This window comes from Cupressus sempervirens, chromosome 2, assembly GCF_028749045.1.
Source record: "Cupressus sempervirens isolate cs-2001-9-10 chromosome 2, ASM2874904v1, whole genome shotgun sequence".
NCBI lineage: Eukaryota > Viridiplantae > Streptophyta > Pinopsida > Cupressales > Cupressaceae > Cupressus > Cupressus sempervirens.
This window is the reverse complement of record NC_143119.1, coordinates 409,477,556-409,500,650: the sequence shown is the minus strand read 5'-3', so window position 1 is coordinate 409,500,650 and position 23,095 is coordinate 409,477,556. Positions and strand designations below refer to the sequence as shown.

The following is a 23,095-nucleotide window of genomic DNA, read 5'->3' as shown; positions in this document are numbered from 1 at the left end:
GTCTTCAGTTTAAATCTACTTGAGCTTAACAAATAATAATGATAAATTTCAGCAAATAATCTTGGCTTTGGCTCATTACCCGTTTAAAAAATAGCTATATAATTATTATAAGTTGATAATGTAAAAACCAAAGTAACAAGAATCGGAATCGGATCGGAATCGGCAAGGCCGAATCGAATCGTGAATCGGCAATGAATCGGCGATGAATCGGCAAATTTGAAAAAACCCTTTAAATTTAAAGATTTTAACAATTTAAAACTTATTTCATGCACCCTTTATTGAATATAACTTAAACACACTATAACATCATCAAATAGAAGTTAAAACTTAACATACATAAACATGGAACATAAAATCCATCACATATGTAACTATGTTATCTAAAATGTAAATTGTAGGCTAGCTGAAGTAAATAGAAATCAAATGATCACAATGATTTAAATCATAGAATGTATGTAAGATGATCCATAAGACATCAAATCATAAATGTATGTAAGAATCTAAGATGAAGATCCATGAAAGTTTGAAACATATGTATATCAATGATTCAGTATCAATATCTGTAAACAAAATATAAAAACAAGGCTCCAGCTCAAGCCTCAGACTCATAGTCATCATCATCATCCTCAACATCATCCTGAAGCTCGGCTGCAGCCTCAGCCTCAGCCTCTGAGTATCTAGTCTGCCTAGTAGCAAGGCATCTAATGTAGGTCCTAGAGGACTGCCGAGCCATATCTCCCGCATGTAAGATGGGCTCATGAACGTCGCTAGGGCCTGTGCCTGTGCGTGCACGTGTGCGTCTACCAATGCCTGAAGAACGTGCTCTAGCTGCCTCAGCCTCTATATCCACCTGGTCAACCCACACACGGTCTTCCTCAGTGAAGACTGGATCCACAACCTCTGTGAGCCACTCTGATTCTGGATCAATCTCCTCTAGAATGATCGGAGAGGAGTCAGTGCCCAAAATCTATCTGATCCTAAGACGGAGGTTGTAATGAACAAAGACAATATCATTCAACTTCTGCACTGTCAACCTATTTCTCCTCTTCGAATGGATGTGCTCGAACATGGACCAACTGCGCTCACATCCAGAAGCGCTGCTTGGCTGACTCAGAATATGAATGGCAATTTTTTGAAGTTTTGGGGTTGTGGCCCCAAACATTTGCCACCATCTATCTGCAATAAGGGAAAAATTGAAAATAGAAACAATTAGTCTCATTTACAAATTACAAGTTAACTCTAAAATTACATAATCAACTTTAAGATTAGAATCTAGATTCATGAACATTGAATATATTATTTAATTTTTACCTGGCTGTAGTGTTGTCTGAGCATTTATGGCCATCCTGCTAGAGAAAAGTGGCCCCTCTTTATTGTTGAACTGGTCTAGCTCAACAATCGCAGCAGCGCTATCTTCATCGCTACTCAACCTCTGAATCACTGTGTATAAGCTAGTGAGAACCTCCGCATCCGCCTTGAACTCAGGACAGAAACGATATGCTGGATTCAGAAAGTAAGCTGCTGCATGGATGGCTCGATGGAGCTAATTCTGCCATCTCCTATCGATGATGTCCCAAATAGGGCCATACCTCTCCTGCACTCCTGCATATTGGGCTCTGATGGCCTCCTTGGCCCTATCCATGCCCTCATAAATGTAGCCCATAGAGGGCTTCTCCCCATCAGCAGTTCGTAGCAAAGCTACAAGGGGCTCAGTGACCTACATATAAAGTAAAACAAAAAACTTGAGTCAAAACTTAAATATAAAATAATATAACTTAAAGTAAAAATAAAATACTAAATGTTAAATTGCAATAAATTTACCTGCAGGATTTCTCTAGCGGGTTTCCAAAAACCATCCTCATCAAATATGCAATCCGCCACATCTATCCCTACAGTGGTCGTAGCATAGGAAGAGGAAATCCACTCCCGCCCAACAAACATGCTCCTCAATTCATCCCTTGATGTCAACAAGGACTAACCTCGTGATACCTGGGCGACCTAACTCTTTGCCTTCTGTGTACTTCCTCATTGTGCTAAGGACAAATGAATGATTATAAATGAATTTGCATATGTTTTTTGCCCTTTCCACACATGACTTGACAAACTCAAGTTTGCCAATTTCCTCCAACATGAGGTCAATGCAATGTGCCGCACAAGGGGACCAAAATATGGTGGGGTGCCTCTCCATCAAAAGTTTACTTACAACAATTTTAAGTCAATTAGAAATTCAAATTTCAAAATTCAAATAAATTTATTTTCAAAACTTGAAAAGTTAAAAGTTTACCTGCAGCAACATAACTTGCTGCATTATCCGTCACCACCTGGATCACATTTTGTTCTCCCACCTCTGCTATGACTTCCTCAATAGCCTCACATAAGTATGTGGCATTTTTTACATGTGCGGAAGCATCAATGGATTTGATGAACGTGGTATATCCTACAAGTAACAAAACAACGAATTAGAATATTAAAATTAAATGGATCATCAACAAATTAGCATTCAACAAATCAAAATTTACAATTATGTATGTAGGAAAGTAGAATGATCAATTACCTCCACAGGATACAAGAAAATTGAGGAGTGTTCTATTCCTCCTATCTGTCCAACCATCAGTCATGATGGTGCAACCCTTTGCAATCCACTCCTTTCGGTTCTCCTCGAGCTCAGCCCTCATGTCCTCTACCATCTCATCCAAGAGGTATCCGCTCAACTCAGCCTCAGTTGGGGCTTTAAACCCCGGGCCACAAATAGCAACCGCGTCTATCATGTTCTGCCAATAAGGAGCCCTGTCACAAATAAAAATTTAGATGTCAAAGACAAATTATAAAACAAGTAAATATAATTAAAGTTTTACTTTTACTTTTAATTTTAACTTTAAAGAAAACAACGAAAAAAGAATCAATTACCTGGCTGCAATAAATGGAATGTTGCAAAAGTACCAAAATTTGCATATCTCCTTTCTGGCAGCATCATGAATTTCCTTGTTCAAACCCATGCCCTCAAGCGTGGGTTGGGAACCAGGAGTAGTGCGGGGCACAAAGTAACTATCCATTCTGTTTTTCCACACTCTAGGCTGCAATAGGTTGGTGTGGGACTCTGTCTCAGTATGTGACCGACTAGCACTAGCACGAGCAGAAGAACTAGGATAAAAAGGAGGCCTAGAAGAACCCTCTCCAACACAACCTACAGATGCAGAAGCTAATGCAGATGCAGATGTGGATGCGGCTGCAGATGCGGATGCGGGAACATGGGAGCCAATACCCCTTAACCCTTCAAGTTGCATTTTCCTATTGGCTTTGTCTTTTTCAATTTTTTCTAATGCCATTAAGCAAGTGCATTTTGCCTCAGGAGTTTGGTGAGTGCAAATTGTAACATCGTGTCCAGGTATAGCAGCAATGTGGTATTTCAATCTATAAATATCCCCAGAAGTTATTTTTTCTTTACAAAAAATACATTTAGTTTGATATTTGGTTCTTCCAGGAAACTCTTCGTTATATTTCCAACATTCATCTTTTCTACCCATTGCGAATTTGCAAAAAATGAAAGCAAAGGCTGCTGCAATAAAAATTTATATGTAAAATATCAAAGTTTGAAGCTAATAAAAGCTACAAAACAACAAACCCTAGTTTGCAACTTAGTAAAAATAAAGAACATTCAAGATCTAAACTAAAAATCTTGAAAACTATAAAAATTTAACAAAAAATGCATAATACACTAACATGCAAAAAAAAAAAGAGCACTTACCTCTTGCAAATGAGTTGAGGAGTGTTGAGATTGGCTCCCTAATGCTCCCAATGCAATTGATGGCCTCCCCAAATGGATTGCTGATCTCTTTTGTGCTCTTTCTTCTTGCCGGTTAGAAACCTATGGCTTTTCTTTTCTCTTCTTCTCTCTCACTTTTCCTCTCTTCTACTCATGTTAAACAAATAGAAGGCCCTTTATGGTTATAACAAAGAGAATAGGTCAAAAACAAAGTAAAAAAAACAAGCAATTTTTTTAAATTTTACAACTCTATACTTTATTGGCCGCGGGCGATTCTTGCCGATTTTTCCAGGCGATTCATGCGATTTTTTGCCTGAATCACCTGAATCGGCGATTCAGGCGATTCACTTGAAGAAATCGGCAGTGGCGATTTCCGACTCCAAAAAAATCGCCATTGCTGAATCTAATCGCCGAATCGCCGATTCAGGCTATTTTATGGCGATTCTCGTTACTCTGGTAAAAACTGATAATGTATATATTCAAGTTTTGTTATATAATTAATATTTTTAATATCTATATTAATCTATAATTAATATATGTAAATTATTATTATTTTTGATCGATAAACGGCCGAAACCTTATAAATTGTATTAAACAAATAAAAGTAAAATAGGTAGCTCTGTTCAAATGGGCACTAGTAGGAAAGAACGGAGAAGAAAACCTCCAATCTTGACCAGGACCTCCTTTATCATTACATGATTAAAAGGGACATACTGAGTCACCGATATATACAAAATTCTTCTGTATTATATATAATTACATTGATAAATTTCACATCTGCATATTGAAAATTATAACAATCTTTGTTTAGAAGCCTTTTTCTTTTATTGTATAGGATATGGGAGTTTTGATGGTTTGAACATCATTTCGTTTAACCTTGAGAAACACTATACAGTAGCAATTCTAGATATCCTGATTACTCCTTCCTTCCCTGCTAACATGAATTGAAGCTCATACAAACCATTAGTGCTGTTAGAAAAATATATCATCAGATTTGATTTTTCCTGTTTACTTGACTTTTGTTTTCCCTAAGTAATTTCTTGATGTGATATGTGATTGTTAGGATATATAAACCTTCTTTACCATTAGGTATAATTTTATAGTTGAATTTGGTTAATTCATGTGAGATTTACTGAGATATAAATACCCATAACTTTTCTAAAAATGTCCTAGTTATAAATGATAGTTTAATTTTATAAAGGATGAGAAAGTATTAAGACGAGAGGGGAGGGAGTGAGAATAGACCTAACTAAGAGAATGTACCTAGGCAAACATATGTGTTTTTTTAGAGGTTATATTAATACCATCTGCTCCTAAGTTTGCAATTTTGTCACTATCGTGTTTCCTTCTCTATAAATATGTTGTATAATTACTATTTGAAATGAGTAAACTAATTTCAAAATAGGTTCTAGATTGGAGTTAACTCTCCAATTTGGTGTTTCTTGTTTTCTGAGTGCATTCAAAATGATTTGCGAGTCACCTTCAATAATTAGTTTCTTGATTTGTATCTCATGGCTTAATTTTAAGCCTTCCTTAAGAGCTTCCCACTCCACCATGTTGTTAGTTAAGATGCCAATTGGTTTTGCTCTTTTAGTGAGCCATTCTTCGTCATTTCGAGTTATAATACATCCTAATCCTGCTGCTCTTGGGTTGCCTCTTGAGGCTCCATCAAAGTTGAGCTTTGCCCAACTCTTTGGAGGTGGTTCCCACATTCTTTGTGGACGTGATTATAAAGATGGATTTATAAATAATGGCCATTTCTTTTTGATCTCTGCATCCCAACTAGAGAAGGATCCTTCTTCTCTAGGAGTTTTCCTGAGGTCACTATTCATAACTTCTGTGATACATACCTCAATTTTATTGAGGAGAGAGGGAAGTTCTAATGCTGAATCTTGGAAAATTGTTCTGTTGCTTTCTTTCCAGATTTTCCATAGTAAAATAGATGGTGCTAAGTTCCAGAGTTCGCTGTAAACATTGTTCCCTTTGATGGGCCAGCTGAGTAGGTGATTTAAGAGAGTTTTAGGGAGAGGAGTTTGCCAATTAAGTTTATGAAGGAGCCATTCCCAACATTTCTTGGTAAAGGGACATTGATATGGTAAATGTTCTACTGATTTTGATATAGTATGCATCTGGATGGGCCTTCGTATCCCATTTTTGTGAAAATATTTGTTGTTAGTATTCTTTTTTATATCGCAGCCCATAAAAAGATTCCTTCTTTGGGAAGACAGGCTTGATCCCAACATAGTTTCAATGGTAAGTTGGTTGTTTCCCATTTCTAGGAGTTGAGTAGGAGGTTGTATCCCTTTCTAATGCTATATTTCCCATCATTGGAGATTCCCCAAATCAGTTAGTCTTGTTAGTCTTTATGTATTAGCGGCCTTCTCAGGAAGGCTTTAAATTCTTCGTTCTCTGACAAGGGAAGATTGACATTGTGAATGAACTTCCACTCGAATGTTTCTTCCCCATTAATAATTTTCCTAGTCCTATAATCACTAAGGGTGGATCCCCATGCTTCAATTAAGGTGTTTTTAATGTTTATAGAAAGGTTACATCTATCCGGCAGAGGATGCTCGTCCCATGAATCTTCCCAAAATAAGACATTATTGCCTTTGCCTATGTCCCATGTTAAGTTGTTGCTTATAAGGTGACGGCTTTTGCACATAAAATTCCATATGTGTGAACCCTTAGGAAGATCCTTAGTTATGAATAGTGATATTGGATCTTCTTCGTTGAGATATTTGTGGTATAGTATCTTTGCCCATTTGCTCTCTTTTTCCTAGAATATCCTCCATACTAACTTTGCTCGAAAGGCTTGGTTCTACCAATGTAAGTTTTTAATTCCTAATCCTCCTAACTGTTTTGGTTTATAGATAGTTTCCCATCTTATGAGAGATTTCTTTTTGACCTCCTCAATTCTGCTCCAAAAAGAATTCTTGAGTTTAGATTCTATTTTTTTTGTTTATGCTTTTACGTAACGGTAAATATGATAATTCATATGTGGGGATAGATGAGAGGACAGCTTGGATTTTTGTGTGATGGCCTGCTTTGGAGAGCCATTTGCCTTTCCAACTTTTAATTTGTTTATCAATTTTATCGAGTGTAGTTTCCCATGATTTGGAGTTTTTGGTTTTTTCTAAATGGACTCCAAGATATTTACATGGGAAGGTTCTTTTCTGATACCCCATGATGTTACAAATCTCCTTCTCAAGTTCTAGTTTGGTATTAATAAAGAAGATCTCAGATTTATCCACATTAACCTTTTGTCCTGGAGCTTCCATATATCATTGTAGGATTGCTTTCAAATTTCGTGCTTCTTCAATTGTACTTTTCCTGGGTAGAATGGTGTCATCTACAAATTGCTGATGAGTTATGTTGGCAATTTATTTTGTCACAGTGATTCCTTTAATCTTACCTTCTAATTGTGCTCTTTGGATACTTCTTCCGAAGGCTTCCGCCATGATGATGAAGAGAAAGGGTGAGATGGGATCTCCTTGGCGAATGCCTTTGGTGATATTAAAAAAACTTTTTAGAGTGCCATTCACTAGTATAGATATCTTTGGTGTAGCTATACAATTAAATATTAGATTTATCCATTGTTGAGAAAAGCCAAAATATTCTATGGTTTTACATAAAAACCTCCAATTGACCAGATTGTATGTCTTTTGGATATCTAATTTAACCAACATTTATTCTTCTTTGTTATTTTGTGCTGAGTGTATAGTTTCCTAGATGATGATTATTCCATCTAAAATTGATCTACCTGGGATAAAGCCAGTTTGCTCTTTTTATATGATTTTTGGAAGGATTATTTTCATCCTCATTGCTAGGATTTTCGATGGTAATTTATATGTGGTATTGCACAAAGCAATAGGCCTAAAGTGGCACGTTCCTCACAGTTTTCCTTTTTTGGTATGAGGGCTAAAAATGTATGGTTGATTTCAGTTAGGAGCATCCCTGAATTTCTAGTTGCTTTGATGGCTTTCCACAACTCTTCTCCAATTATATCCCAACACTTCTGAAAGAAGGCCTGAAAGCCATCTGGACCCGGAGACTTTTCTAGAAGCATTTTGAATGGGGCAGTTTTGACTTCCTCTATTGATATTGGTGTATTTAGCATTTTGTTTTCTTCTTTTGTTAGTATTTTAGGGATTGTGTTGAGCATTTCATTTTGAGCTTTCAAGTTTGAGGAATTTGTGTTGTTTAGAATTTCTTTGAAATAATCTACGAAAACTTCTGATATTTTGTTTGGATCTTCTATAAGGCCTCCTTGTATATTTTTAAATTTTGGTTATTGTATTTATATTCCTGTTATTTAAAATACTATTTTAGGAAAATTTAGTGTTGTGGTCTCCTTCCTCCAGCCATATTTCCCTTGATTTTTGTTTCCAGAATATTTCTTCTTTTTCCAAAATGACTGCTTGTTTTCCTAATAGCTCTTTTTCTTTTATATATTTGTCATGGTCCATTCCATATGTTATGATTTCTTCATTTAAAATTTTGAACTGTTCTTCGTTATCTAATTTTTCTTTGAATATGTTTTTGAAATGTACTTTGTTCCAATTAAGAATGTTTTGTTTTATCCATATGTAATTTTTTATATAAATATATGTATTAAAAATATACTTAGTTACCAGATTTGTCTCTCTAGAGGTTAGATCCGGATATGTGGCTGGATTCGTCCGATTTTTTTTTTTGAATTCTTTTTTGAGTTTTTTTTTCTCGATTATTTTCTTATAATCATTATGGATTTAATCCATAGAGTCATACCATGAAATGATTTAGAATCATAGATTCATACTTTGAAATGATTTAGTTTTAGAATTATGTATATCTCTCTTATTTTTTAGTATATAGAATGCATATTTATATATTTATATATATGAGTATACTTGAATCCTCTACAAATCATAATTGGGAAAAAAAAATCACGAATCCACAGATCCGATTCACGTGCCCAAATCAGATTTGTTTCACGAATCAGTAACTAAGTAAATATATATATAATTTTTTTCCTTGACAAAGACCTACAATTTACTATATGAGCAATATATACATAGTACACCATGAAATAATTCTGAATGGTAACAAAGTAGCTTATATGTAATAAAACATCCTTGAACAGCAAAAATACATTTTCCACAATTCATAGGTTAAAACTCTATTTTCGCTCGCTGCCCTTATGTTTTAGAGAAAATACTCTTCTCTTTTTCTATAATTGTTTTCTTTGCAACTGATTTTTTCTCGTTTTTTAAGAGGGTCTTATATTTTTGGTTTGTCAATGTCTTCCCAAAAATGCTTTTTGTTGCTATGGCAACAACTATTCAAGGATTTTAGACTTCAGTTATTCACGTCCATGTGTAGGTCCCAGGCCAGGTAGACTTGCCTTAAACTGGCAAGAAGCAGACCATATGTAGGAGGGAGATTATCCCTGCAAATAGTATCAATTTTAGCACATGTTGTAGATTGGTCATAGAATTTCATGTCTCAAGCTTACTGACAAATCTATAGGACCAACAGTTCCTTTTTTAATGAGTTCTCCATTTTTCTTTCTTGAAGAATGCAACTATTTAAAGTTATGTTATATGTAGTTCCATGGTGAGTCATTGTCTTCTTGTTCATGCAAAGGTTGCTTTTTGTCATTCTTTTCATAGTGATATGGAGATACATTAAAGCTGGTCTGTTCAATGATATGTTTTTTTATTCACTTATTTGGAGATTGTTCTCTTTGTTTTCTGATTAATCAAACCAATATTTTGAAGGGCATGGCTGAAATTCAAATGTTACTGGATCGCTTAGCCGTTTCACACCAGTTTTCTGGTGAAGCATCAGAGTGGCTTCTTCCATTGTACTCATCCATAGTTGCAAGTGAACAGAGAAAAGTGTTTTTGAGTCCACCAGAAAATAGACGGAAGGTATGTCTTATGAAACTTCAATTTCCTCAGTAGACTAAACAAAATTGTCCCAAAGCTGGGTATTTAGATTATCTTAAAAAAATTGCTGATGTATCTGCTGTCAGTAGGAAAACCATAGTTGTATATCTAATTTTCTTTTTATTAGTCAGCTACCTACATCATTTTTACCAGCAACACTGCTACATATTTAGCTTATGACAGTTATTCTCCAATATGCTTGCTTTCCTAAAATGATTGTATTAATGCAATGTTTTGCACCTATTTTATTTGTGTTGTTTTTAATTCTATTTATAAAGAAGATATTTTACTTTTGTACAGTGTATTTATTCACTGCTAATGAATTTACAATCTTGCAGATTGTGGTTGCGACAAATATTGCAGAGACCTCCATCACTATAGATGATGTTGTTTATGTCATTGATTGTGGCAAGCACAAAGAAAACAGATATGACCCCCAAAGGGTAAATTAGTTTTGTGTTTTAAGTTTTCTTGTGTTCAAGTGGTTTCAAAATTTTGGCTTTAGAGAAAAAGTATAAAACAAACCAACAAAAGAAATGTATATTATATTTTCCCCAAAATCTGGGCCATCTGATATTTATTGCAAATAAGAATTACGATATTAGTTTTTTCTTTCTGGAAGATCGTGATGTAACAGACACATACACATAAACATACCCACACATGTATACATATATATGTACATATACAGATACATACATACATATATGCAGCCATATATACACACATATATATGCATGTGTTTGTACACATATACATTACATCTACAAAGCTGCTCTTGAAATTTACAGTTACCTATATGTATGTTTGTGTATTTATGTATGCAGATTAATATAATCTGTATGTGTGTGCAACCTCAACTTGCAAAGTTGCCCAATCAAGGCAGTAGGACTGACATGTTGTTTGTTAGACTCGGTGAGTCTAGATGGAAAATATACATCAAAATAAACACTTTGTAAAATGATAGATTAAAGGTTATTTAGGCCTTTTTGTTTTCATTCATCCAATTTCTGTTTTCAGTATCATCTAAACTTGATTTCTGCCAACTTTTTTGGCAACATTGAAAATTGTTTTATGACCAAAATTAAATTGCTGAGTGTTTGTTGAGCTCTTTTACTGCATCTGCGCCAAAGTGAAAAATTAACTTACTGATTACCAGGTTTGATTCTTAACACTATTTATTTTATGTCTAATGTATGTTTTATATATATATAATTAATAAAGGTAAATAATATGTAATAAGGACACTAATAATCCTACACAGTTGATCGTAGAAGCATAGACAGTGTTTTATACTGCAAGTAAGACAATTCAAATAAAAATTGTTATATTATAAAAAAATGACATATCCCACAATTACATGAAGAGTTAACCATATTTACAATACTTGGTATTGAAGCAACATACAATTTTTAATAAGACTAACTTAAAGCAGTCTACCATTCTTGAGTAGGAGCGTTAGTCTTTTTTAATATTTAATGCATGATTTGCTTTCAATTTAGATTGCTCATGGGACTTGCATATTCTCTTGGATTGCACATCAAACTTCATTACCTTATGTATTGCATGTTGTTTATCAGATGTGCTATTTACAAGGATTCTTTCACATCCTCATGATATTCTAAAATTTCTCTCCCTATTTCACATCCCAATATTTCCATGTAAAAGCATTTTGATGTTGTGCTCCTATACTATCTTCAAGTTTTGTTTAAGAACTTGGAGCAACTTTATTTGTGGTTTCCACTTTTTTTCCTTATGTTATTTCTTCTACTCTTTTGAGTCCTTTCTCAGAATTCTAGTTCATGGTTTAGTTTTAACTTTAAAAATAAAAAATGAAAAAGAGTATATTTTAGTGTTTTTTGTTTTTCCTTCATATGGCAGTTTTCATTCTTTCTTTTGTTAGACTTGCATCTTAATAATTAGTGGGCAACCTTGGAAGATCCTCCATTGGTAAAAATCCTGGACTTCAATATTCCTTGAATAGATCTGCATTTTCTAATAATTAATGAACATAATTAGAAGATCTTTTCATGGCCAGTTTTAAAAGCAAATGCAATAGTAACTTTCCTCATGGACATGAGAGGATCTCATTATTTCCTTGAGCTTCTCAGCTTCCTCGTGCTGTTTCATAAAAAAACATTTAGGAGATAGATTCAAGTCCCTATATGTATGCATTTGCAAATTGTATCTTAATTTTGCATGATCCTATTCACAAACCTGGCTTGCTTTGATCCTTCTATGCATGTGCTCTTAGTTCACTTATCTGATTTCTGCTGTTTTTGAATTTTTTTTCACTTCTTTAATAACTTCATCTTAACTGTTTTTTATATAATTTTCTTCCCTCCTGTGAAGATTTGACATGCGGAAGGGTTCAGGTAGGCATGTGTTCCATGTTGCCTCTTTGCATGCTAAATGAATTCTCCATTTGGTGTATGGATTCCCTGGTGAGATGGAAAAAATTCTAAACTACTAAAGCGATCCTCAGAACTTGTATGCATGAAATTCTAGATTAGAAACTTGCCTATATATATAATGCTTGATGATTCTTTTACTGCTGGTGACAACTTCCAGCAAACAGAGAATTGAGATGTGAGTGCGGGCTGTATTTTCTGCTCTTTATTTTGGTTAACATTTCATCTTTATGGTAATTCAGAAAATGTCAAGCATGGTTGAAGCATGGATATCCAAAGCAAATGCCAAGCAGAGATGTGGAAGGGCAGGACGTGTGAGGCCTGGAATTTGTTTCTGTCTTTACACACGTTATCGTTATGAGATGCTTATGCATCCATTTCAGGTTTTGGCCTTATTTATGTTGATGAGAGTTACAATAAAGGAACTTCTAGGATATGTTTGAGGTTCTTCATAATTTTCTCCATTTAAATGAAGTCTTTTAGGTAGGTACTGCCAATAATTACGAAATTATAAGCATAATGGGTTCTCAATACAGGTTCCTGAAATGCTACGAGTGCCATTAGTTGAGTTGTGCCTGCAAATCAAATCTCTTTCCTTAGGAGACGCTGCCTCCTTCCTTCAAAAGGTTTGTTCTGATCCTTATTGATGTGAATATTACAAAAACTAATTCCCACTGAGAATTACTCACTAAAAATTAGTTAATTTCCCTAGGGACTTACATCAAACTCAAGTATAATTGACATCTCTTTGTATTCTCATGAGTTTTGTGTGGTTATTTTCCTCAATTGCAGGCTTTACAACCTCCAAGGGAAGAATCGGTGAGGTCAGCAATTGCTACACTTTATGAGGTAGTTTACTCTCTTGGAAGTGTTATCCTATCTCAAATGGTGGTTCTCTTTAATTTCTCCAATGAAAATGGAAGTAACTATAATTTAAAATAGGACAAATTTAGGAGAAATTTTGTTCATAGGTTTGCATGTTATCTCTTCTATTAATTACAAATCATGATCTACATTTTTTGATTGTGTTGTCAAAGGATTTTGGTTGTGCTCGCATAATGTATTTGTGAGAAACAAATTCATTCTTCAGTTGAGGGAATTGCTTTTTCTAAGACCTATTTTTGCTCTTTTCGATTAATAATATTATTTAAAGGTGAAATCTTATTGCAAGTTTGAAAGTAGAACATAGTTGAGGAAATAATATGTTGGCAAACATTCAAGCTATGAATCTCACTTCTTACCTCTGAATTTTATAGGATTTCGGATCCTCACCATGTAGTGACTAGTGTCATGTGATGTCTACCTTCTGAAATAGGATTTAATAATAATAAGTGATAATAAAAATAAAACATTAAATATATATAGATAAGAGACTATAACACTATGGTAAATTTTGAGCCTCTCATTTGGGAAGTCTTGAGTTTGAGTCTACTCGAGCTTAACACATAATAATAATTAATCTAAATAAACAATAATAATAACTAATCTAGGCTTCGACCCATTATCTATTAAAAACACTATTAAATAATATATTAATAATAATATACTAAATAACATAGTTCTAGGACTCTGTGAGTCAGAATAGGACTCGCCAAGTTTGAGCCAGAGTCCATCAAAATGAAGCAGATTGCCTTTGGAATCGGACTTGGTAGAGTCTTGGTAGAGTCACCATGGACTCGCCCAGTCCAAGGACCTCCTAACTCGCAGAGTCCTGAGCTCTAGACTCTAGCCGATAGTAGGACTCTTTTAAGTGCATAAAATAATAAAATAAAAGGGTTAAGTAAATTTTTTATGCTTTGTATAACATATATTTGACCTAAAAAGGTCATTCCATCCTTTGCTAATGCTTAAGATAGAGAGAAAAGAGTTAGAGAATAGTATTGGGGTTTTGAGAGAGAAATTAACAAACCAGTTGGCTCTCCTATATCGATTGCTGATGGTTTGTGCATTTTTGTAGCTTGCACTTAAGCATTGAGAGGAGCGAAAGGAAGCATTTGGAGGAGGCTTCTATAAACTTAATTGCATTTCCATTTTTTGTGCAAAAATTGAATGATCCGGTTTTACTTAAGCATTGACCTTATTTGGGGGTAATTCTTGATCAAAGATAGCGAGACATTGTTTTCATACTATTTTGAAAACATTCTTTGTGGCATGTGATAAGTGCTATGTTCTCAACCATGGAAATCTAGTAGGTGAGTTACAGAACTTAGATGTGATCATCGTGAATGCTCGATAGGAGTAATGATTGTAGTGCTCCCAACAATGTTCAAATGCGAGGGCAACCAAACTCACAATCTGATCAACTTAGTGATTGATTCGTTTCTGTTGTCACACCCAATTGATTTGTTGACCCACTTGGACCCCGTCAGAGTCATTTCCTTGGGCGAGTTACCTTGGTTAAGTTTTACATGTATGGGTGTCAAAAACGATAGTTCTGAGTTTGTTAGGCAATCGTGATTGATGTCTAATAGTCTAGTTTTCACATTCAGTGCATATGCAATTTGAGTTATCGAACAAACTCAAATATTCTTGTAGTATGAACAATTTGAAAAAGGAAACATTTGTAGTTATGGTTCGTGGGCTTGTGCTAGTTTTTGGCATGCTTTGGGCACCCAACTTACAAACTTTTAAAAATCAAGCCCCATGAAGCAATTTCCTCAAATCCATTCCAACACATTACATTAGTTGTGGTTTAATAATACTTTTGTGAGACTTTGCGAAGAAGAATCTTTGGAAAGATTTGAGTAAATTGGTTCAAGATTCAAAGTTTAAAATCATAAGTGCAAACCCAATGTAGAGAATTGGGTTCAGTGGGCCAAGTTTTCCAGTTTGAAAGTACAAGTGCCATATTGAGAATTTGAAAACTGAAAGTCCCTTTCACTTCTAATATTAGAATACTCAATACTTGGAGCTGAAAATACATGATCCATTAATAAATTTAAATGAGGAAGCACTTCCTAACTGGTACTTTGAAGATGATTTTGTCATGGGTGGAGGTTTAAACTGGAGCCTATTTGTCTGAAGAAAGTGAAAGCCGATTTTTCCTTGGTTTATCTACATCTTTATATATTGGGTACTCAAGAAATGAAGACACTTAACAATGATTCCTTAGCCACAAATGAACGGTTGTATGATTACTAACAAGATTGATAAATATCATGGTAGTGGTATTGCTAGAAAAGGTTACCATTTGGATCTCAAAGAAATCAAGTCTGTTCTCATATCATTTAACTAATACAATAGTTTGCAAATGTCAATGAGCTCATGGATATTGCTATTGAAGCTTGGGGTATTTTGGTTCATATCTATATCAACCAAGAGAAACCTGATTGGGCCTATCCAGGTTCTTGTTTTTATGCATGTGTTGAGGAGTACTATGTTGAAATAAATAATGACATGGTACAGTAGGGAATGCAAGACCCATATTCCATGTCCCAACCATGTTGCCAACACTAATGATCCATGTTCTCAAACTAATTGTAACTACCTACAAGAAGGCCAGTGGAGATATTAAAGAGCCCACATTATCAGTGATGGTGATCATGAAAGCGAAGTAGAAGAATATATCCCAAATTGTCGAATGGGCATGCCTTCCTTGTGAGCCGACAACATACTGTCAGGTTCAAGCATCAACTCCATCAAGTAAAACTCAAACGACATCTTCACCACATACAAAGGCAGCGATGAGATCTTCAAAAGTGCCAACTTGGTTTCGATAAAGTGCACACAAACCATTTGATAGAGTGATAATGCAATGCCTTTGAGGTGTAGGCCAAAATAGGAATATTGATAAGAACATGATCAAATTTTGTTCAAACACTGCGTGTTAGAGTATTGAGGGAGGAGTACTCGACTATCATTGAAGATTTTCTCATGGTTTTCCTCATACTTGATGCCATTTGACTTTAGAAAATACAGTCAATTACAAGAGGCATGAGTGCTTTGAGAAATGTTGCCAAAGCAAATGTAGGATAGATGGGAGATACTCTCCAATTGTTTGATAGAATGGCCTATGGGACAAGCAAATGAGCATTTGTTTAATCTCTAAATCCAAAAATATATTTGCAGGTTGAAAGACACCCACATGAGCATGAAGGAGAAGTGTGTTCTCCTTTTCAAATTTAAGTGCAAGACTATTGATGGATGAGGTCCCTAGATGAATTTCGAGCTCTAAAAATAATTTAACTCATAATTCCACACTTCTATATTGGGCACAAAAGTAGTCAAATGTAGCGTGATACATATTCATTGTGAATATGATGAACTCATAGTGATAAAGGATTGGGTGGATATCAAATACAACGAGTATAAACTCATAATGTGCAATCACAAAGAAGTTCAAACTGTCCTCTATGAAAATACACAATTTGCGAAGTCCACACAGAAGGCATTCCGATTTTTTTTTCCGTTCAGTGAATAGATCCATATATGTGGAATCATATTTGGCCCAATATCTTTGCATGACAAAGACAATTCAATAATTTGTAGAGTTAGATAGCTAACCCCACAAAAAGGACTTAAATAAATGTCAAGATTATGAGAACCCGATATCATGTGAATGCATGCAAAGGGCACAAAGTATAGCTGGGTCATTCTCGTTAAATATAAAATAAGAATGATAATGAAGATTGTCAAGCTACATTTAGACTCAATGGCACATGTATTTGCAAGGGCTTTTGAAATGAAGCCTTGTTATTGGCAAAGAGTTGCAACATGCTCAATAGGCTTCACTGATCATGCCAACTAGTAAGTGGGCAATTCTAAAGTTCAAGATGATAGATATACAAAGGCCTCACATATATTAATATTCAGATGAATACCAAGGTGCCAAGGACAACTTGTCATTGAATTGGCTTGAGTATGGAGAAGATGGTAATGTAAATCCATCAACTTATACAGGGTAAATTTTGTTCACCCATAAGTAAAAACTTAAAAAGTTGTAAAACTTTATGTCTAGCTATCAGTTTTGGACATAATATGGTGTAGTGACCTATATTCATGAGATCATAACTTACGAGAAAAGGGTGGATATTATTATAAAGTGTTTAAAAGCTTATTAAAGATTCAATTACAAAGGGAATATCGAAAGGTCAAAGTGGCTGGTTATTTATGGGGGGATCTGCAATGATAGAGGGGTTCTTTTCTGGTGGGTTGGAAGGCTACAGGAAGGGGACTTTTTCAGGTGTAAAGGGTAAAAAATATTGGCAATCAGGATATCGGGCTTCCCCCTTCGGCTGAGACCATCGAGTGCCTCTCGAAGTTCACTATTTTGAGTTGTTGATTCAACGAGTTTATTTTCAAAATTGTATGTTGTGAATAGAAAAACAAAGGGGAATGAAAGAGTTGATATTGATACCAAATTGAGGTTATGAAATATTTTGAGTAGTATTGCTTTCCCATTCTTCCATTTGTTTTTACTTTCATCAGCAATATCCGAATTGTGAGTTTAATTTCTACATTTATTCTTTATGGTCGTGGAGTTTTAGTTTTGGGTTCTTTACATTAATTTGAGTAGTGTTCGGTCTCTAATGATAGTGGAGCGATAGACACATCTTAGACTATTCAACATCATGGATATCTCATGGTGATGGGTATCCATTAGGAATGCCTCCCCTGCTCTTTGGTTAAGAGCATATCCTTTTATTTGATGATTAAAAACTTTATTCATTGCACATCCACAACAAGGGAGCTGTACTCTAAAATTTAGAGGAAAATTGTTAATCCAATAAAGATTCCTCCAACTGTTGGTTGAATTGGTTCCTCAGGATTAGGTTGAAAAGAGTTAGATTAATCAGTAATTAGGAGACAATTTGACTGTAGCTTGTATTACCATCTCAAATTCACGAAAAATAATTAAAATTCCCTACTTTTAGAAGTTTTTGCACCCCAGTTGTAGAGGTTTCTCTTGTAGAATAGATTAAAACTAAAAATAAGTTATAGAATAGAAATCATCTACGTCTGGAATTCTTTGCTCTCCAATGGTAGTGATTCTTTTAATAAATTAAACAATCAAGACTTAGAGACAAACCGGTACACTTTCAATCAGCCTTTGAGTTAGTGTCTAGTATTGGTATCACCGTTGTCAGCTATTAGATAGAAGTGTAGTTAGAGATTTAATCTTACCTATTTGTCGCATTACGGGTAAGTGAATTCTTTCATGAAAGTTAAGAGGAATGAATATTGGTAACACCCTGTACAAATCTCTCAGCTTCTTACTTACCTTGAGTTGATCCGAGGATCAATGAGAAGGGGGAGCCTTCCCTTTAAGGTAGGAGAGACTTTGTCTCATACGTCATGGCTAGTCTACCTATTTTGCAACTAGATTTGCACAAAATGTCAATTACAAAACATCCACCCAACAATTAACATGTAGGTAATCATAAACACGCAAGTGCAATAAAAGAGGTAAATCATCATCAGTGATGATGCAAAATTGACATGTAAGCATAATCAAAGCAATATTTTTGAATTATTACTCAGCAAGAAGAATCTCAATATCAACTAAAGAGACAATTGGGATCATGTATAAGTAAGTTGTACTTAGTTACCAGTTTGAATTCGATTCGAAATACGGGTTCCAAGAACTGGTTCACCCGTATGGAAAAGTTGGTTAGTACAAAAATATGTTAAAATTATAAACATATATATATATATATATATATATATATATATATATATATATATATATATATATATATATATATATATATATATATATATATATATATATATATACATATTTATGAAGCCTACAAGCATAGAGTATCATAAAATGATTGTTGTTTTGTTGTTTAAATGATTTAATCTTAATCATTTAAACAACAAAACACCATAGGCATAAACTTTGAACATGTAAGTTGTAATCATAGCATCATGAATCAAGATCATACCATCATATGTTTCAATTAAAAATTTTCAAGTTCAACATCAAAGATTCAAAACATCAAAAGTCATGATCCATGAATCATAGCAGCAACAATAGAGCTAAGTCCAATGGATCAGCACCAACAACAATAGAATGGGCATCAAAATCTTCAAAGTCTTCAATTGTAAGTCGAGAAGTAGAAGCATCCAAGTCCGCCAACTCTACGTCTACATCCCCTTTGTATTCTTTAGTCTTGTGCAAGAGGAGACGCAAGTTGTAATGCACAAACACCAAGTTCTTCACTCTTTTTGATATTAGAAGCCAAAATAACCTATTTACATTCACTTTTTGGGTTGTGGAACTCAAAACATTATCATATTTTTTAATAAAAAACAACATAAAGCTGTCCAACGCTGCAAATTTGCCTAAGGTTCACTTGAAATTTGATCAGGGTAATGAAATTCTTATGGGTTCGATTTTCTAGAATCAAGGTTCGAACCAGCCCCAGGGAATTGAAACCTTGGCCGAATTTTACTTGAACCGAACTAGTATTTTGAATTGGTTTGAACCCAAGCAGGGTTCTCTTGGCAAAAGGACAAACTCGGGTAATTGAGAGTAAACATAATAGATAATAATCATGAACATATGATTCAAGGGAAAAAGATAATCTGATAACATCTCATCATCTAAGTCTAGTAAGGAGAAACACACAATCCACAAATGATAAAATATCACAATCTTGTTGAGTCTCAAGTATAACAAGTGGTATCACAATTAACCTTTTAGTCATTATAATTAATTTATCAAAGGTAGTCGTAATTTTTGATAAGGAGTACCTCAAATAGTAACATACAAATCTATTAGGTAACCCCAACGTCTAGGTCCTAAAATGTCATGGACATATAAGGAAAAATGATTACTCATGAAGGACTATAACTAAAAAGATCTCGATTCCCAAACTAGAATGTGGAGTTATTATAGTGTGAAAAAAATGGGTTATGCAAACACCTCGAAAAAAGATCATACTTTTATCAAACAAGTATACAAGTCCCTAGAACATTCCCCAACTTCCAACACGCATATCAAGGATATGCTAGGGCTAGAGGGGTATCAACCCCCCCCCCCCCGAAACACCAAAATTTGACTTACTCCTAGAAGTCAAAAAGTTTTAAACTATTCATCACTCATAAGTAGTAAACAATTAGCTAACAATATTGCAAACATTTCTCAAATAATCATTCTATCATGAGTTTCTTGTATATACTAACATATTACACCATTTTTCAGCTCTTAAATGTTCCTATATTATCATTTCCACTTCAATCTAACATCACTATATTAGACAATATTTACACCTCATGATTTAGGAGTTCTTCCAATAACAAGACTTATTGTAAGATTCCTAAATATAGCATGCAATTATGAATTGGGGTCCCAAGGTTCACTCTCTTTAAAACACCAATACAAAATTTATAAAGCGTTACTTCTTTCACAATGGGAGTACATAAAAACTACTATTCCACATCCACTTTTGTAATCATTCAAAACTAGAACATTACAATTATATTCAAAACTTACCATTTACATCAGCACATAATTCTATGAGTAATCCTCAAGAAAAAACAACATAGATCTCTTTTATGCAACAAGGTTTCTTCTTATCCTCAAAGGTCTATGCTACATCATAGGAGAATATCCAACATAAAACTTATATACAAGACTTAATACTCACCTCTTTCAAGCAATGCAATCTAAGGCATCTTTTATAATTCTACTTTAACAATTATTAGTATTCTATGATTAAAACAATATTCATACTTATAATAGAATCTAAGAAATTGAACCATCAGTCTGTAAGTTAGAGTTTCATCTCAAGCTTTACTTATTAACTAGCTACATTGCTACTCGCATATCCCTGAAATTTATGTCATACAATTTCTTATGAGTATACCTAATTCTGAACTTTAACATGAAAAGGTCATTCAAATTTATTATTTTTCAGAAATAGCCCTAGATTCATTAAGAGAGGGACAAACACGAGTCCTACTATCCCTGTTTTTTTGTTCAAATCTTTCACCAACAATTTTAATTTAATCAGCCTAATGCACATAGATTTATAGTTATCTTTAATTTCCTTAATAGGAGCACATTGAGGAGTAACCACTTGTCTCATTATCCTTATTAACATTTAAAGTGATCTAGTTGAGATAACAATATGATTCATATGCCATCATATAAGTATAAATATTCTTCTGACATTTCCCTTTTAAAATAAAAATCTAATATTTAACTTAAATCTATTCTAATAAACATACATTCTTTTTTTTACTAACTATTCTATTTATAAGGACTGATCACTCCTTTATGCTACTAATAATATGGTTAGTGTTATATGACTGAATTGAATCTTCATAATACTCTTCTACAATCATAACCACTTACTAGACATCTAGCAAAAAGGTACACTTATTAAAATCCCTTTTATTGAAAATCTTGCTTCAATCTATAGCATAGATACTCTATTATCTTTTCTTTTATACTTATACTATAGCATACATACTCTATTATCTTTTCTTTTATGCTTATGCCATAAGTCATTTATACAACATTGTACTTTTCTCTCATATTGGCTTACAGATAACATGGATTACTGTAATGTCCCGTTCTCCACACTAGGCCTTGTGGTGCCTTGTTGGTCTATCTTTCCATCCGGATAGGCTAATGACATTTAATTTGAGGATGCCAGCCAATCACAGGATTCTATATGGTTTCGTTTGGGAGATATTTAATTGCGGAACTTTCTATAGTTAAGTCACTTTATTTTATAAACTTACTTCATGACAAAAGTAACTTAAGTGACTAAAAAGATGAAATTGGCTTTTATCCCACATTGCCTAGTTGTTTGTATTTCCCCACACATCAAGGTTATAAAAGCAAGGAGCTACATTGGGATTCACACCATGAAATATATCAATATTTTGAAAGTTAATCTCAGTTGCTTAAATGTGACTAGTTTTCTTAAAGGATGAAACCCCTTAAGAAGTATCGAGAGGCTAGACGTAGCTCCAATATCTCACTTCACTATAGTTAGACCCAAAATTAGTGGCAGCATTTTGAGGTAGCATAAATCGATTGAAGGCACAGAAGATAGAGGGGAAAGTGTTCTGATTGAAAGGAAGGAACAATTGATTTAAAGTTCACAAGGATTGAATATAAAGATAAGTTGACTAAGTAGCGAACTTGGACATTTACTGGGAAGAGCAGTCTAGTCGTACGACACATGGGACAGAGGTAATACTTGATTTCTTCCAACGTCTGAAGTTTTACATTCATGGTAGTTGTGTAAGACTAGAGGGCCGACCTCCGACTGGACTATGGCTGGTGCTCACATTGGGAATGGTAACGACAGTTGTGACCCTTGCTCAGTAACAGGGAACTCCACTTAGCCTTAGTGGTGATGTAGTGATACGACAGGGAAAGAGTGATTTATATGCTCGATTGGTGACAGTTGCAAGCTGCTAGACCAATACAAGAGCAAGATTGGAACTGCATGGTAGACTATGGGTGGGAGCAGATAGGGGTGGACATAGGGACTCCCTTGCTGTGGCACACTTTCATCACTAAACGGACTTGGGCACCGATTATGAGGTCTTCACTGTCACATCCTCCCTTGTACATAAAACGTCCTCCTAAGGAAGTAGAAATTACTTCATTTTAATTCGGGTGCTGAATGAATAACATTTTGTCCATTCTATTGTCTCTTCATTTCAATTAGGAATTTACGTACCGGTTGTAATAGAATCTTTAATACCTAATGCAAGGATAATAATCATTTTGAGTTATCATGGGTAAAAATTTTCCTTTGGGGACAATGAATCATTTTACTTGAACAATCACATATCAAAATTAAGTAACAGTTTGAGAAAGGATATTACAGTGGTATTAGAGCCACAGGACCTGCCAACTTGTGGGTAAGTTATTAAGTTGTAGGCTGATTTGAATAGGAACAATGTCAGATAGGCATGATTAGGGAACCTTATAAATTTAATCACATCCGACTTGAACAGGTAGGATCTTCAGATCAAATTGACATTGAGGACAATTATATAGTTGATAATGAGCTAAC

The 23,095-nt window shown here is 34.4% G+C and overlaps 2 protein-coding genes and 2 long non-coding RNA genes across 9 annotated transcripts in view; 1 reads left to right on the top strand and 3 right to left on the bottom strand.

Moving 5' to 3' along the window:
* LOC149572842 (DExH-box ATP-dependent RNA helicase DExH7, chloroplastic-like) overlaps positions 1-23,095 on the top strand; it is a 356,903-nt gene that overhangs the window by 205,094 nt on the left and 128,714 nt on the right. For all 5 annotated transcript variants that reach the window (XR_016359987.1, XM_089813915.1, XM_089813917.1 and 2 more), the window contains exons 21-25: positions 9,523-9,675; positions 10,032-10,136; positions 12,347-12,487; positions 12,641-12,730; positions 12,897-12,953. Coding sequence is in view for 4 of the 5 variants with exons in the window: in XM_089813915.1 (XP_089670041.1) it covers positions 9,523-9,675; positions 10,032-10,136; positions 12,347-12,487; positions 12,641-12,730; positions 12,897-12,953 (546 nt within the window). In the remaining variant the exon portion in view is untranslated. The remainder of the gene's footprint in view (positions 1-9,522; positions 9,676-10,031; positions 10,137-12,346; positions 12,488-12,640; positions 12,731-12,896; positions 12,954-23,095) is intronic.
* On the bottom strand, positions 957-1,466 carry LOC149572845 (uncharacterized). The gene is made up of 2 exons (XR_016359989.1): positions 1,312-1,466; positions 957-1,176 (listed from the first exon to the last, which is right to left on the bottom strand). It is a non-coding gene; the product is annotated as an uncharacterized LOC149572845 (long non-coding RNA).
* Positions 1,395-2,013, bottom strand: LOC149572844 (uncharacterized). The gene is made up of 2 exons (XR_016359988.1): positions 1,822-2,013; positions 1,395-1,717 (listed from the first exon to the last, which is right to left on the bottom strand). It is a non-coding gene; the product is annotated as an uncharacterized LOC149572844 (long non-coding RNA).
* LOC149572843 (uncharacterized) lies at positions 2,752-3,881 on the bottom strand. Of its 2 annotated transcripts, none has more exons than XM_089813918.1 (2): positions 3,746-3,881; positions 2,752-3,553 (listed from the first exon to the last, which is right to left on the bottom strand). In XM_089813918.1, the coding sequence occupies exon 2, from the start codon at positions 3,522-3,524 to the stop codon at positions 2,904-2,906; it is 621 nt and encodes a 206-aa protein (XP_089670044.1). In that variant the 5' UTR covers positions 3,525-3,553; positions 3,746-3,881; the 3' UTR covers positions 2,752-2,903. The 2 variants fall into 2 exon arrangements, with proteins under 2 accessions (XP_089670044.1, XP_089670045.1); XM_089813919.1 differs by having other exon boundaries at positions 2,752-3,556; positions 3,746-3,878.

What these genes read in the sequence shown, in the direction of transcription:
- LOC149572843 (XM_089813918.1), bottom strand. Translation starts at nt 3,524, where the DNA reads ATGGGTAGAAAAGATGAATGTTGGAAATATAACGAAGAGTTTCCTGGA.